At 38.1% G+C, this 16,535-nt stretch overlaps 1 protein-coding gene across 4 annotated transcripts in view; it reads left to right on the top strand.

Moving 5' to 3' along the window:
* Positions 1 to 16,535, top strand: part of MAP9 (microtubule associated protein 9) — a 38,346-nt gene that overhangs the window by 13,931 nt on the left and 7,880 nt on the right. For all 4 annotated transcript variants that reach the window (XM_007535057.3, XM_016193417.2, XM_060178908.1 and 1 more), the window contains 7 exons: positions 1,891 to 2,141; positions 4,236 to 4,306; positions 6,070 to 6,238; positions 8,165 to 8,254; positions 9,422 to 9,583; positions 9,739 to 9,884; positions 10,055 to 10,187. In XM_007535057.3, the coding sequence (XP_007535119.1) occupies positions 1,891 to 2,141; positions 4,236 to 4,306; positions 6,070 to 6,238; positions 8,165 to 8,254; positions 9,422 to 9,583; positions 9,739 to 9,884; positions 10,055 to 10,187 (1,022 nt within the window). The remainder of the gene's footprint in view (positions 1 to 1,890; positions 2,142 to 4,235; positions 4,307 to 6,069; positions 6,239 to 8,164; positions 8,255 to 9,421; positions 9,584 to 9,738; positions 9,885 to 10,054; positions 10,188 to 16,535) is intronic.

Here is a 16,535-nt window from a genome sequence, read left to right on the forward strand (position 1 = left end):
GACCTGCATGAAGATTGTGGTTCGAGCCCCCAGATCCCCACCTGCAGGAGGGTCATTTCACAGGTGGTGAAGCAGGTCTGCAGGCTTTCTCTCCCCCTCTCTGTCTTCCCCTCCTCTCTCCATTTCTCTCTGTCCTATCCAACAATGACGACATCAGTAACAACAACAATAATAACTACAACAATAAAAAACTAAGGCAATAAAAGGGAAAATAAATAAATAAAAAGAAATTCTATTTGGGAGGCCAGGTGGTGGATGGGTTCAAGCCTTCAGCCCCTATATGTAGGGGGAAAGCTTTGTGAGTGGTGAAACAGTGTTGCAGGTGTCTCTCTGTCTCACTCTATCATTCCCTTCCCTCTCTATTTCTGGCTGTCTCTATCAAATAAATAAATTTAAAAAATTAAATTAAAAAATTCTATTTGGAAAAGGAATTATATTTTGCATAGATACAGGGACAAGGCATGTTCATATCTGCACTGATTGTTCATCCCAACTATCCAATTTTCTAACTCGGATCATTTCAGATGCAGAACTTACTCTCTCACTGCCTCAGTCTCTCCGAGTTATAAAAATGCTTATGTCAACAGGTCGTTGTGAAAAGTCATATGACTCCTTGCATTGGGCAGCTTGTCTGTTTTCTGGCACAAATGTGATCACTAAATGTGAACTATTATTCTGTATATGTTGTACCAATCCAGCATTCTGAAATTGGACTTAATGTTTAATTGGACTTTTAGGTTGAGAGTCAACAGAATTTGAGTTCTGACAGTCCTAGCTGAGCAAAGTAACCTCTCTGGCCATGTATAGCCCTCTCTATCATGGGGAGTATCCTACCTCTTAGGATGGTTGTAAGATTTCAGTGAGTAAATAATTCCTGTTAGAAACCTAGACCAGAACCACATAGGCACACAACATATGTGAGGCATGAGTTACTTCTCTCGCTGGTCCTGTGATATATAGACTAGTAAGAATAAAGACCTAGCTGTTTCTAGGACTGACTGTATGACTAACTCTTATTTAGTGTGTACTAGGCAGTATCATTTTTGCTATTTCATAGATAAGGAGACCCAGTGTGTGCAGAGATGTGAGGGAACATACTCAAGATCAGTGGTGGAGCCATAGTTTGAATCCATGGCTCGGAAGCTCATGTTCTTTTCATTGAATACACTGATTAGTATCTATAAAGAAGGAAAAAAGCCAAAAGTGATCCTCTATATCATGAATTCTCTCCAAATATGATTATGTAACTAAAACTATAAAATGATTTTAAATCTAGCTCCCCCAAAGCAAGTTAAAAAAGAAAAAGAAAGGAAGAATGACTGCATTGAAAGCAGCAGAAACAGGCCTTTAACTAAAGTGAAGAACCTTGAGCCTGTCCCTTGGAGCACTGAGAAGTGGTTGGCCTGCCTTTGTCCTTTTGATATCAGAGGCCACAAGGCATCTTAGTTTTTAATTCTCTGTGTGGTGGTTTCTTCTGAGTTCTTGGTTCCTGCTAACTCTATAGTTCCACTCAGTGACTGTAGTGACATAGAGAACAGCCTAGTGTTTTAGGTAAGAATTTTAGGCAAACTCTCCAGTAGAGCATCTGTGGTCATCTGGCTGGGTTTATATATCAACAAGTGTTTTTGCTGTCTTTCTTTGAGGGTAATTGTTTTTTATTTCCTAGCCTGCTATTTTTCCTAAGGGCAAGGTATGCCAAATGCTTTGGTAGATGATCCACTTTGGAACTGTTATTCTTGATAAATTTTAATAGCTTTCTTCGGACTTTATTTTGCAAAAAGAAGGGAGAGATCCTGGATAATCTTCCATGAGCGGAAAGCCAGTGAATCTTGTTACCCGCCTTCTTAAATCAGAAGGGATATTTAGTGATTTTACTCTGTCTCAAAATAGATCAGAATGAAGAGGTCACTGAAAATCAGAATTCCTTAAAATCAAGCGCAAATGAAGAGAATTCACTCTTGATAGATGCTGCTGCTACTACTGCACCTGAGAAATCCAGTGCCAGTCAGTTGGCTTCTGGTGACCTTGAAGAAGAAAAGGAGAAAACTGCTCTGATTATAAATGATCACTTAACAGCTGATGCACCACTCAAGAAATCTCAGAGTATCTTGCTATCTCCCAGTCCAACGGAATCGACAAAGGTATTTATGTAGAATTATGTCTTTTGTACTACAATTTAAAACTTGAGATCAAATTTTAGAAAAGTTACCTTCTGTACATTGCACTATGAGACTGTGTCGTCTCCTTTAGGCTGGTTTTAATTTTCCTTTTAGTGACCTCTTCTAGACATAAATTCTTGGTACTCATAGTGCTTATGTGTTGTGAGTTTACCTGTGGAAAACTCATCTTTTTTTTAGTGGTCTGGGAAGTAGTGCAATGGGTAAAGCATTGGACTCACAAGCATGAGGTCCTGAGTTCAATCCCCAACAGCATATGTACCAGAGTGATGTCTGGTTCTTTCTCCTCCTATATTAATGAACAAAAGCTAAAAAAAAAAAAAGGAAGAAAGAAAGTCCTCAAACTCATCTTTTTTTCTTTTCTTTTTTTTTAAATAGGGGGATTAGTGGTTTAGGGTACATAAAATTGTTGGTACGTGTGTGTCACGTTTCTCAGTTTTCTGTAAACCACTCATCGCCTGCCGTGGTGTTCCTCCTCCAGAAAATTCATCCTTTCATTATGGGGCTGGATTGTTAGGTGGTTCTGATGCAGTGCATTAGTTTTAACTTCAAGGAAGATTTTTCAGTCAACATGATAAATCCCAGTGTTTCATTAAAATTTAAAGTATTTTGACACTCATTTTAAAGTATTTGTTCACACTTGTTTTAGTAGATTGACAGATCATTACGAGGAACATTATTATAACTTTGAGAACCATACTTGCTCCTACTGTGTAGGATTTCTTGTTCCTGCACTAAATTACAACAGATTACTGAACTTCTAAAATTTATAATAGAGCATTTTCAGTCTGGGTTTCTTCTGAATTTAGTGTCTCTTAGAGCTTCAACTAGATGATATCTAAGTGTATTCATTACTGGAAAAGATAACAGTGCTGGCTGGAAACTTGTGACTGAATAGCACTTTTAGAACACAGACTGTTCCCTCTATTAGGATGTATGAAGCAAGTCCATTAAAACATGTTCCGGGTATACTGTTTGTAGTTACTGTCCTAAGGAAAAACACTAATGGCAAAGCTTTAGATGTGTTTACAGCTGTGTTCTCTTTCTAATGCGAACTCTCACCTGTCTGTGTAAAGGAGAGAAGATACTCCATAAATAGAAGATGGGTGTTCTCGTATTTTTAGAGAAAGTCTTAGAAATGTGTAATCAAAGCAATCCTAAATTAATTTATATATCATAAGTAAAGTAGCAGTTTTACTTTAAATAAACTCCTTGGACTTAGTTCTTACTGCTGAATCATCGTTGCTGTGGCTGAAGCTGACAATTCCCTTGCTCAGGCCTCTTTTTTTGTTTGTTTGGTTGGTTGGTTTTTTGTTTGTTTACTTTTTTTTTTTTTTACCACCAGAATCAAATGCAGGAGGCAACAAGGTGGCTCACCTGGGAAAGTTGCCTGCTTTTCTCTGTGGGTAACCAGGTTTAGAGCCCCTGGCACACCATTTGGAAGTATCACCATGCTGGAAGAAGCTTTGTTATGTCGGTCTCTCTTTTCCTTTGTCTCTCATTCTCTCTGAAAAAGTTGGCCCAGAGCACTGAAGGCCCATTGATAACAACAACAAAAGAGAATCAAAATGCAAATTCCTTCCTACTTCCTGAGAATTCCAGAATCTTCTTCATTCCCTTAACCATAACCTTTCACTCTGAGTCAGCATCATTCCCCTTTTCTGGTCCTCTAAATCGTGATCACTTGCTCTCCCTTCTCTGGCTCATAGCACTTCTTGTTTCTTTCTTCTTATGGACCTGGCTGTGAGCCCTTTGTACTCATCATCTGTCTTGGTTCTGACATCATCCCCTCTGCGAGGCCTTCCCTGAGCACCTTCACATAGTAGCTCCCCACTCTGACCCTGGCCCATCTCCATCAGGTGTTGGTTCTGGGTCTGCTGTTGGTCAGCCCTCTCTAGGCTGTGCTGTCCTTGAAAACACTTGATTCACTTGTTTTCTGCAACTGTTATATTAGACATATAGTGGGTGTGTTTTTTAAAAAAATGATTCACTGGCAGTTTGACCTCTAAACCTAGCTGTGTACAGAGTAATATACTTGTGACTTTTTCTATTTCATAGAAAACAATTGAAGATAGAAATATGAAGAATAAAAAAACAACAAATAATAGAGTATCCAGTGCATCTGGCAGGTAATAAAGTGACCAATATCCTACATTTATGGGGCTAACATTTCAATGAAGCTGGTCTTATTTCACTACCATAAAGTATATTTACTGTTTGATATTTTTACTTGTTTATTGTATTTTTTTTTTTTTTTTGCCACCAGGGTTATTGCAGGACTGGGTGTATGCAAGAGGATGCCACAACTCCAGCACTCTTTTTCTTTTTCTTTTCTTTTCTCTTTTTTTCTGACAGAGATGGGATGGGGGAGATAGGAAGACAGACACATGCATCATTGTTCTAATGCTCATGAAACTCCCCCCTTGCAGATGGAGGCCAAGAACTTGATCTTGGGTTCCTGCATGTGATAGCATGTATACTCTACCTGATATGCCTCTGCCCTGTCCCTACCATACAGTAAATTCTGTCTCCTGAGATGAGTGGAATTATTTTATGATAAAGCCATTTGGATGATTATATTCTTTTATATAAATAAATTGATGAGGAAATCTCCACAGTGTACATTGGTTCTTATTTTTCCCCGAGACACTAGATATGAATAAAGTAATAAGCTAAAATCCAGAAGTCTACTCCTATACTAGGTTTCTTTAACTAACTCGTGAAAAAAAATGTACATGAAGGACTGGTCGGTGATGGCGCACCTGGTTAAGTGTGCACATTACAGTGTGCAAAGACCCAGGTTCAAGCCCCTGGTCTCCTCCACCTGCAGGGGAAAGCTTCATGGGTGGTAAAGCAGGACTGCAGATGTCTTTCTGTCTCTCTTCCTCTCTATCTCCCCATTCCCAGTCATTTTTTTTCTCTGTCTCTACCCAATAATAAATAAATAAAAATATTTTTTTAAAAGTCCCAAGGACTAAGTTGGTTTGTTGAAACGATAAGAACTTACAACATCCATCCACACTGATGATAAATGAATGCCTGACTCTCACAAACACTTCTCAGAACTGTCTATTTTTTAGACAGTTAACCAAATTATTGCTCCAATTTTAGTATATGTGTTGCCAAAGTGAGCACCCAGATTATCATTAATAAAATAAAGCTGGGGTGAACAAAGGCTCTGTAAATTGCCAGTTAGAACAAATACTTCATTCATTGGCCATAGAGTCTCTGTTGAAGCAACTCGGTACTACTATTTGTAGGAAAGCAATTGTAGATAGTATGCAAAGGAATGAATATGGCTCTAGTGCTGAGAACTTTGCACAGCAAATCAGATAGTGGGCTAGACTCCCCAGTTAACTAACTCCTGGAGTAGAGTATATTATTCTTTCTTACTTACTATTTAGAATGTAACGGGTACAAGAAACTGTTCAAACTCACTTTATTAATAATGTTTCCATATAATTTGAGTTACAGTTCCTGGTTCTTGGAAAAAGTCCTGATTACTATTAAAATGTCTCACAAAGAGTATTCATATTGAAGCTATATAATTTAAAACTATAAAGTTGAAATTATGGGGCAGGGGTAGATAGCATAATGGCTAGACAAAGAGACATTCATGCCTCACCCTTGGAAGTCACAGGTTCAATCCCCCACACTACCATCAACCAGAACTAATCACTGCTCTGGTAGTAAAAAAAAAAAGTAAGTTGAAATTAATTATGTCGAGATGGGTTATTTGTATACAAAGCCAAGTCTATCCTTTTCAAATAAATTAAAACTTACCCAATTATAATGTTTAATTATAGTGTTTAAATATAATAGGTCAAATTCTAATGATTCCTTACCAAATGCATTAGTGATATTTTACCTTCTTTTATTTGAATCTTTTCAGATTGATGACCTCTGAATTTTTAAAGAAATCTAGCTCTGGAAGGAGAACTCCATTGACAACTACCTCTTCTCAATATCTGGGAACTTTGAAAGTCTTGGACCAAAAGCCCTCACAGAAACATAACTTAGAACCTGACAGAGCAGATAGCCTTAGGGCAGCTGTTTATCAGGTAAAAAAAAAAAGGTGGGGCAGGTGTTGGTGCACTTGGTTAAGCGCACAAACTACAGTGCACAAGGTCCTAGGTTCAAGCCCCTTGTCCCCACCTGTAGGAGGAAAGCTTCATGAGTGGTATCTCTATATCTCTCCCTCTCCATCTCCCTCTCTCCTCTCAGTTTCTCTCTGTCTCTATCCAATAATGAATAAAATAAGTTTTATTTATAAAAAGGAAACATTGACTAAACCATAGGATAAGAGGGGTACAACTCCACACAGTTCCCACCACCAGACATCCATACCCCATCCCCTGATAGCTTTCCTGTTCTTTAACTGTGTGGAAGTATGGACCCAAGGTCATTGTGGGGTGCAGAAGGTGGAATGTCTGGCTTCTGTAATTGCTTCCCTGCTGAACATGGGCATTGACAGGTCAATCCATACTCCCAGCCTGTCTCTCTTTCCCTAGTGGGGAAGGGCTCTGGAGAAGTGGAGCTCCAGGACACATTGGTGGGGTTGTCTGTCTAGGGAAGTCTGGTTAGCATCATGCTAGCATCTGGAACCTGGTGGTTGAAAATAATTAGCATATAAAGCCAAACAAATTGTTGACCAATCATGGACCTAAAGGCTGGAATAGTGCAGATGAAGACTTGGGGGTTCCTTCATTTTGTAGATAGCTAATAGGCATATTTTAGTTATATTCCAAAGGGCCTATGGCTATACTAGTATTTTTTTTTCTTTTTCTTTTTTCCCCTGAAATCTGATATGCAGGTGGATCCAAGTTTTGTCTGGGGAGATGATGTCATGGTTGGAAAAAGGACCAGAAAGCTGGATTAGGGAAGAGAGTAGCTCCCTAATATGGGAAAAGGGTATAAATATTGTTGACTGTAAACCCCATCGATTTGATGTGATCAGGGGCCCATACTCAGCTTATGTAACCTCTGCATCTCTTTAGATCTGAGCTCACATTCTGTGGTCATGAGTAGGAACATCCCAGGCTACCCCAATATGGACCCATCTTCCTCAAGTGTAGCATAAAGTATGTTGTCCATCCTCCCTTTGGAGGATGGAACATTCTCTACTGTTGTTGATCCAAGTTGAGGGCAAGGTCTTATGGGGGCCCACAAAGGGGACTATTGTGTTGTTCCTGATAGAAATGACCAATAACAATGGAGAGAGGGATTTATTAAAGGTCTAGGCCCATCTAAAATAAATTTCTAAAAAATTAGAAGAATGAATCACTAATATAAGGTTGCCTATTTATTAGGAATAAAATAACCCTGCCAAATGATGACTTGAGATAGCTTTTCACTTACAGTAACTGAGCAATCCAAACCTTTTTTTTTTAACTTTATCATTTTCTCCCAAGGTAAAAGTTTATATAAAATTTGTGTTTCTTTTTTTCTTTTTTTGTCAAGTGTTTTAGAAATAAATAAGAGGGGCCATGGTGGAGCATTTGGTTTAGTACACATGTTACCAGGCACAAGGACCCAGGTTCAAGCCCTTCATCTTCACTTGCAGGGGAGAAGCTTCATGAGTGGTAAAGCAGTGCGCAGGTGTCTTTCTTGCCCTCTCTTTTTAAAAAAAAAATAGATTTTATTTATTTATTATTGGATAGAAACAGAAATTGAGAGGGGAGAAGGAGAGACAGAGAAACACCTGCAGCCCTGCTTCACCACTTTTGAAGCTTTCCCTCTGCAGGTGGGGACCAGGGGCTTGAACCTGAAGTAAGATGTAGGTTCATATGCACTGTAATGTATGTGCTTAACCAGGTACGCCACCACCTGGTCCCCTTTCTTTCCCTCTCTACCTCCCCCCTTTTCCTCAATTTCTCACTGTCTGTATCCAAAATAAAGTAATATTTTTAAAAAAAGATGAAAGAAAGAAGAATCATAGTTTTTTGGGGGAAATTTTGAGTATCAAGTAATCTTTCATGTTCTCACAGGAATGGTTAGAAAAGAAAAATGTCTATTTGCATGAAATGCACAGAATAAAAAGGATTGAAAGCGAAAACCTAAGGATCCAAAATGAACAGGTATTTATTTTGAAACATAAAAGTCAAGACTATTCTCGATTTTTTTTTTATGCTGGTAATGTATGTCTGATTATTTAACATCTCTGAGTCAGTAGTTTTTTTTCTTCTTCCAATGTCAAAATGCAACTTTTGATCTTCACAGCTTAGTGAAGCTGGTGGTTCTTTTACCTCTAAACCATGCTATCTCTATAAGAAACCTTCTTATCATTTAACTTGAAGCAATATTATAAGGCAAGTATAGACTATTAGGCAAGTAGATTGACGTAAAGAATGTAATAACATGCTAACCAGACATTGACCTATATATTTCTAATCTAGAACACATTTTCAACATTTGGAATTGGTTTATGTGTAAGAGTTTTATTCTTTGATATAAGTCAAAACTCGGTTCCAGAGAAAAATCCAAAGGCTAGGAAGATAGATACATTGGTTGCACAGCCTATGGCATGAAAGTCCCAGGTTCAATCCCCTGCACCTCCATAAGCCAGAGTTGAGCAGTGCTCTGGTTAAAAAGGAAGGAGAAAAAACGGTAACCTCTTTGACTAGACCAGATATCTTTGCTCTGACTTCCAAGCCTGTAATTTTCCTGAAATTTTTTTCTCTGAAATATTTCACTATGAAAACTTTGCCATCCATCAGCCCATTATAGCTCATTTTCTTAAATGTGGTTAATGTACTTTCAGAAAGTGAAGTGGACTTCCTTTCCTTGCATAATGATAGATCAGTTGCTGGTAAATGTGCTGGTAAATGAAAAGGAAATTTTAAAATACAATCACCATGGGGCCCCGGTAGTGACACACCGGGTTAAGCACACATAGTACTAAGGGCAAGGACCCTCTCAAGGATCAGGGTTCGAGCCCCACTCCCCACCTGCAGTGGGGACACTTCACAAGTGTTGAAGCAGGTCTGCAGGTGTCTATGTTTTTCTCGCCCTCTATCTAGCTCTCCTCCCCTCTCAATTTCTCTCTGTCCTATCAAATAAAAAATAGAAAGTAGAAAAAAATACAATCACCAGTCTAGATAGCATGTTTTATTATAAGTTTGATTTGTCTAAAACAATGTATATCTATAATCTGCATTGAAACATAATTTATACATATGATGAGATTTGTGTATCTATTTCTTTGTCTACTTATATGCATCTATGGAACTTATTTTCCACAACAGAAAAGAGCCGCTAAGAAAGAAGAAGCATTAGCATCATTTGAAGCTTGGAAGGCTATGAAGGAAAAGGAAGCAAGGAGAACTGCTGCCCAGAAAAGACTCGAGGAAAAAAATAAGAAGAAAACTGAAGAAGAAAATGCAGCGAGAAAAGGAGAAGCACTACAAGTACTCACTGGCTACCAAGTTTATTATCTTACATATTTGGAACTGACTTTACATATTTGAAATTGAAATATATACATATTGAAATTAGTGATTTGCTGTATCTTTACTTGTTTTATAATATTCACAACCAGTAAGACCATTCTGAACTTTTTCAGGCCTTTGAAAAGTGGAAAGAGAAAAAGATGGAATATTTTAAAGAGAAAAATAAGAAGGAGAAAGAATCTGAAAGAGCAAAGAAGAAGAAAGAAGAAGAAAGTGTTGCCGAGAAAAGGAAAGATAACTTAACTGCTGTTGAGAAATGGTAATCTGAGAGGACTATAAATTTCATGTAACATTGTGGATTTTCTAAAATACATTAACTTTCAGTATACTTCTGTAACTTGGTCCCATTAGTGTGAGATTTTTTTTATGAAGTCTATACTATGTGTTTGCCTCTAACTTTCCAATTCTCTTTAATACTGTCCTCTACAGGAATGAAAAAAAAGAAGCTTTTTTTAAGGAAAAGGAAAAAGAGAAAATCAATGAGAAAAGAAAAGAAGAGCTGAAAAGAGCAGAGAAAAAAGATAAAGACAAGCAAGCAATTGACGAATATGACAGGTGGCTGGTAGGTTTTGTTTAATACAAGTATTTGTTAAGGCTTTTAGTGACTTTTTGTTGTTGTTGTTGCTGTTGTTGTTCCCAACTCCTATTCTCTTTGTCCCCTACCTCCTTACCATTTCTATTTGGAAGCTGCCTTGTTGATGTCATTCTCTCCCTCTGTCATCTGTTTGCTTTACTTATTTCTTTAATGATTCTGCTACCTGCCTGGCAGCTAATCTCCTTATTCCTGTGTCTTTATTCTTATGTCTCAAATCAGAGGGACCTGAGAAGTACACTACTGAAGCTGTGCCCTATATACACTAAGATGGAGATAGGCTGTGAGAGAACACAGTGACTCCACAGGAACCAATAGGATTTTCCTGCCATTAGAGATTCTTACCAAACTTTGGGTTCATGCCAGTTTGCTTTATTAAAAAAGGGTTCAGGGCATTCTGTAGTTTCCTTAATTTAACTGAAATTGGACTTGAAAATCTTTTCATTTGTAGAAAAGCTATTTCTGTTTTTCTTACCTTTCTAAGGCATCAGTTCATAGACATTATACATTTTTGCTGTTCTCAATTCTTGATTTCTAGAAGCTTCTTTCATGTACTAGGGAAGTTAGCCCGTTACTTCTATATGATTTAGAAATATCATTCCCACAGTATAATTGATCTCTCTGCTTTGCTTATAGTATTTGGTGCTGTGAGGAATTTCATTTTGTTTACACTTGTCATGTTTATCAATCTTTTCCTTTGACTCGTAATTTTCAGGTATAGTTGACAAGATCCTTCTCCATAAATTGAGGTTGAACAAAGTGTTTCTTCTTTTCCTCTGACAACTTTTTTTTCATCTTAATACCTAAATTTAAAAGCTTTGTCTACTGGTTATAGTAGAAAAATATGATTCTAACTTTTATCTCTTCTGAATACATCTTGTATAAAATAGACAATTTTTACCCAGTGATGTATGGCACTGCCTTTACTATATGGAACATTCACATGTTGCTGATCTGTTATTTGACTTTGTGTTCCATTGGTTCATGTCATTATGCACATTCTAGTATGTTGTTTCAGTACCAGGACTTCTTATGTTTTCATAGCTTTTCAGATTAATCTACTATCATAGCTTTTGTTTTTCTGTCTATACTTGTTTATTTTTTCAAAAAGAGTTGGAGTCAAAAGTAGATAGAAAGGCATCTGGTAGCCAATGTAGACAAATTAAAAGTCAGACAAGAAAGATAAAGCACTTAGAAATAAACTCAAGACCAGTATGAAGAAGTTTTTAAAACACCCATGAAGTAAACAAATGAAGACTGGAGAAACTGGAACCAAACTGCTCTTGGGTAGAAACACTCAGTTAAGATGTCAAATTTCTGTGAATTAGTTTATAAACCCAATGCAATCCTAATAAAAAGTAGCAACAGAATCAGTTGCTGTTTACATGTTGACTTCAGTGCATGCTGTGTGTCAAATCTATGCCAAGAAATAGTCATCAAACAAGGATCAAAATTGGTCCAGTGGTTTGAGTGAAGGAGATAGTGTTTCATGATGATTTTCTTAAACTCTTAAAATTATGTTTGTATGAAGAAAAATTAAGTCATATTATTAAGATATATACTATGGGATGTAGGATAGTGCTAGGTAGAATCTAGGACTTGTCAGCATAAGGTCCTCAGTCTGATCGTCAAGTTGTGTAAGAGTTCTCTGGTGTGTTCTCTATATTTCTCTCTCTCTCTTTCTCTCTCTCTCTCTCTCTCTCTCTCTCTCTCTTCTATTAATAAATAAATTGACTGGTCTTACTAGAATAACTGCACATAAATGTCTCAGTTTTACTTTATTTTCTACTTTCTCTTTAACATGGGATAGAATTCCCTTAATAACTATGTCATAGGTACATTTTGGTCTTAATCACTTTCTCAAGAACTCTAGTAAGTTTTCAGGAGAACAAAAGTCACCAAATCCTGACTTTCTAGCTGCCTGCAGTAAGATCAGCCTTGCTTTGGATGTCTGTATCTCCAAGTTCAATGGAGTGGGAAGAAGTTTTTTTGTTTGTTTGTTTGGTTTGGTTTGGTTTTTTGTTTTTCTCAGTTAGATTTTGGGGATATAGTCTGGTCACTGAATTTCCTGCACCAAACTGAATGTCTAGTTCTCTCGATAACACTGAAATGATTGACAAATTCACTTACAGGTTCTCTTTTCTCAGTTAAGATTCTAAAAGAAGATTCCTTTTATGCTTTAACAAGAGCAGCAAATACACTATTATGTCAAACCTTTATAGATTAATGTTTAAACTCTCTGTTATCTGTTATTTCTTTCAATATAGGATATACAGTGAAACAGAATGACTCTAAAATGTATGTGGCTTAGTATTAAAATATCTGAGAGTAAAGGAAATAGCATGAAACAATACTATTCCTCTTAAACAATAATATATGCCCTTACCACTCCACTCCCCTGTAAATCAGTGTTCTTCTCTCCTGGATTGCTCTTATCATGTCTCAGGATATGTCACCTTCTATAAACTCCCTAAATTCTTCATTTCTCTCCAGCTTTGGTCCCACATCCCACTGCTCTTCTTTGGAGCAAAGCCTAAAATTTTTGTTTATACATATTTATACCTCTACAAAATCCAGTCTCACCTCGTCCTGGATGTCACTTCTTGACTTCTCTTAGCTATATTTTCAATCTTACTGTAGTGGCCCAGATAATCTGACTCCTCTGCCTCTATGCCCATTGATAGCTCACTCCCTTCAAGTCTCAGCCACACTGGTTCCCCCACATTCCAAGTATCTTCCCTCTTTTCACAGCCTTCACATGGAGTGTCTTCGCAGTGGAAATGCTCTCTCCTCAGTGTGTACCCCCAGTGCTGTCTCGTATCCAGCATGCCTCACTCAAAAGTGACCTCCTCTGGGCCCACAGTCCTTTGAATGAGAGTAGTACTCTTAGTCGTTATCAACCACTACTGCTTATATTCATACTTTGTGATTACTTGTTTATTTATCTAACTCTATTTTGAAAGTTTCCTGAAGGACAGAGGGCATATGTCTTTGTACTTGCTTTTCTTTTTCTTCTTAAAAATTTATCTCTATATTTGCATAAGTAAGATAAGGCAGAACTCCCCTCCACCATGGAAGAGCCAGATATTGGACCTGAGACCTTGGGTATGAAAATATTGTGTTCTACCACTGAGCTGTTGTCACAGCCTGGATTTAAATCACTTTATGCAGGTCATCTTCTTTTTTTTTTTTTAATTTAAGAAAAGATTAATTAACAAAACCATAAGGTAGGAGGGGTACAACTCCACACAACTCCCAACACCCATTCTCCATAACCCCCCCTCCCCTGATAGCTTTCCCATTCTCTATCCCTCTGGGAGCATGGAACCAGGGTCATTGAGGGTTGCAGAAGGTAGAAGGTCTGGCTTCTGTAATTGCTTCCCCGCTGAACATAGGCATTGACTGGTCGGTCCATACTCCCAGTCTGCCTCTCTCTTTCCCTAGTAGGGTGTGTCTCTGGGGAAGCTGAGCTCCAGGACACATTGGTGGGGTCTTCAATCCAGGGAAGCCTGGCCAGCATCCTGGTGGCATCTGGAACGTGGTGATTGAAAAGAGAGTTAACATACGAGGCCAAACAAATTGTTGAGTAATCATGGACCCAAAGCTTGGAATAGTGGAGAGGAAGTGTTAGGGAGGTACTCACTGCAAACTCTAGTGTACTTCTGCTTTCAGGTATATATTTTGCAGTAGTTTATGGATACGTGTGAACATAAGCTCTCCCTCACAGAAACTGGTATATATCTAGGTTTTGGGACTTTGTTAGAAAGTGAACCACCTGAGATGAAATTAGAGTGTACTATAAAAGGAAAGGTCTCACCCGCGTAATGAAGCTGAAGGGTTGTCATTCCACACGTGAAGTCTCTGGACACAGTCTGAGGTGAAGTATATTGAGGTGGCAATTGTTGCATTGGTTAGGTTGTGATCGGCGGATGCAATATTATGTGGTATGGATTGGGAGACGCATACGGGAAAGTGGGTCCTATCCAAGGGTTCCAGGACTGGGGGAAGTAGGGGCTATAGTGGAGATGTGAGGTTGCTGCTGTCTTAGGGTTCAAAAAGACAATCGATAGTTAATGTTATCATCACATTATTTGGTAATTGGGTTAACTTTGAAAAGTACTTTTGTTATGGTTTGCTGTACAGTATCCAGTATCTTGTATATAGCTGTGCTATTCGATGCTTCTAATCTACTTGGTCTAGGCTTTTGAGAGAGTCCACATATCAAATACACAGCCTATATATTAAAAAGATTCAGTTTGTGTTTTGAAAAACTTTGAGACATACAATTGATTTTCCCCCTCTCATATTAATTAACTACTGATTTATATGTCTACATTTTGCTAGGAGTGTACATAAACACCATTCCCACCACCAAAAGACTGTGACCCATCCCTCCCACCCACTCCCACCCCCTACTGGCCCAGGAAGCTGCAAGTCTACCCCTCACCACAGGGTTTTTACTTTGGTGCCCTACTTACAATTTGGTCAGGTCCTGCTTTTAATTTCAGATCTTCTTTCTCAACTTCTGTTGATGAGTGGGATCATCCCATACTCATCTTTATCTTTCTGACTTAGCTCACTTAACATAATTCCTTCTAGCTCTGTCCAACATGGGTCAGAGAAGGTGGGTTCATTGTTCTTGATAGCTGCATAGTATTCCATTGTGTATATATACCACAGCTTTCTAAGCCACTCATCTGTTGTTGGGCACCTAGGTTGCTTCCAGGTTTTAGCTATTATGAATTGTGCTGCTATGAACAAAGGAGTACACACCTCTTTTTGGTTGGGTGTTATGGAGTCCTTGGGGTATAACCCCAGGAGAGGAATTACTGGATCATATGGAAGGTCCATGTCTAGCCTTCTGAGAGTTTTCCAGACTGCTCTCCACAGAGGCTGGACCAATTTACATTCCCACCAGCAGTGCAAAAGGGTTCTTCTGTCCCCACAGCCTCTCCAGCATTTGTTGCTGCTGTCCTTTTTGATGTATGCCATTCTTACAGGAGTGAGGTGGTATCTTAGTGTTGTCTTAATTTCCATTTCTCTGACAATCAGTGACCTAGAGCAGTTTTTCATATGTTTGTTAGCCTTTTGGATCTCCTCTGTTGTGAATGTTTTGTTCATATCCTCTGCCTATTTTTGGATGGGGTCATTTGCTTTTTTGGTGCTAAGTTTGCTGAGCTCTTTATATATTTTGGTGATTAGTTTCTTGTCTGATGTATGGCATGTGAAGATCTTCTCCCATTCTGTGAAGGGTCTCTCTGTTTGTTTAATAGTTTCTTTGGCTGTGCAGAAGCTTTTCAATTTGATATTGTCACATTGGTTTGTTTCTGCTTTAGTCTTCCTTGCAATTGGGTTTGATTCATCAAAGATGTCCTTGAGGTGTAGGTGGGAAACTGTTTTACCAATATTTTCCTCTAAGTATTTGATTGTTTCTGGTCTGACATCTAGGTCTTTGATCCATTTGGAGTTGATTTTTGTTTCTGGTGAGATAAAGTGGTTCAATTTCACTCTTCTGCATGTTACAACCCAGTTTTCACAGCACCATTTATTGAAGAGAGCCTACTTTTTCCATTTAATCCTTTAGGCCCCCTTATCAAAGATTAGATGCCCATAGGTGTTGGGATTTATTTCTGGGCTTTCAATTCTGTTCCACTGGTCTTTGTGCCTATTTTTGTTCCAGTACCATGCTGTTTTGATGATGATGGCTTTATAATATAGTTTAAGGTCTGGGAGTGTGATGCCTCCATTAATGTTTCTTTTCCTCAAGATGGTTTTGGCAATTCTAGGTGTTTGCAGGTTCCAGATAAATGATTGTAGTGTTTGTTCTATTCTCTTAAAGAAGCTTGGTGGAACTTTGATGGGTATTGCATTAAATGTGTATCTGGCTCAGTAGAGAATATTCATTTTGATGATATTTATTCTTCCAATCCATGAGCATGGGATATCTTTCCATTTCTTGGTATCAGTTTCTATTTCCTTGAGTAACGACTCATAGTTTTCAGCATACAAGTCTTTCACTTCTTTGTTCAGCTTTATTCCTAGGTATTTGATTGATTTTGCTGAGACAGTAAATGGGAGTGATTTCTGGATGTCTTCTTCTTCAGATTTAGTGTTTGCATAAAGAAATGCCACTGATTTTTGTACATTGATTTTGTAGCCTGATACCTTGCTATATTGCCTAATAACTTCCAGGAGTTTTCTGCTGGGTTCTTTAGATCTTTCTATGTATACTATCATATCATCTGCAAATAGTGAGAGCTTGACTTCTTCCCTTCCAATCTGTATTCCTTTGATTTCTTTCTCTTGCCTGATTGCTAT

This window comes from Erinaceus europaeus, chromosome 19, assembly GCF_950295315.1.
Source record: "Erinaceus europaeus chromosome 19, mEriEur2.1, whole genome shotgun sequence".
NCBI lineage: Eukaryota > Metazoa > Chordata > Mammalia > Eulipotyphla > Erinaceidae > Erinaceus > Erinaceus europaeus.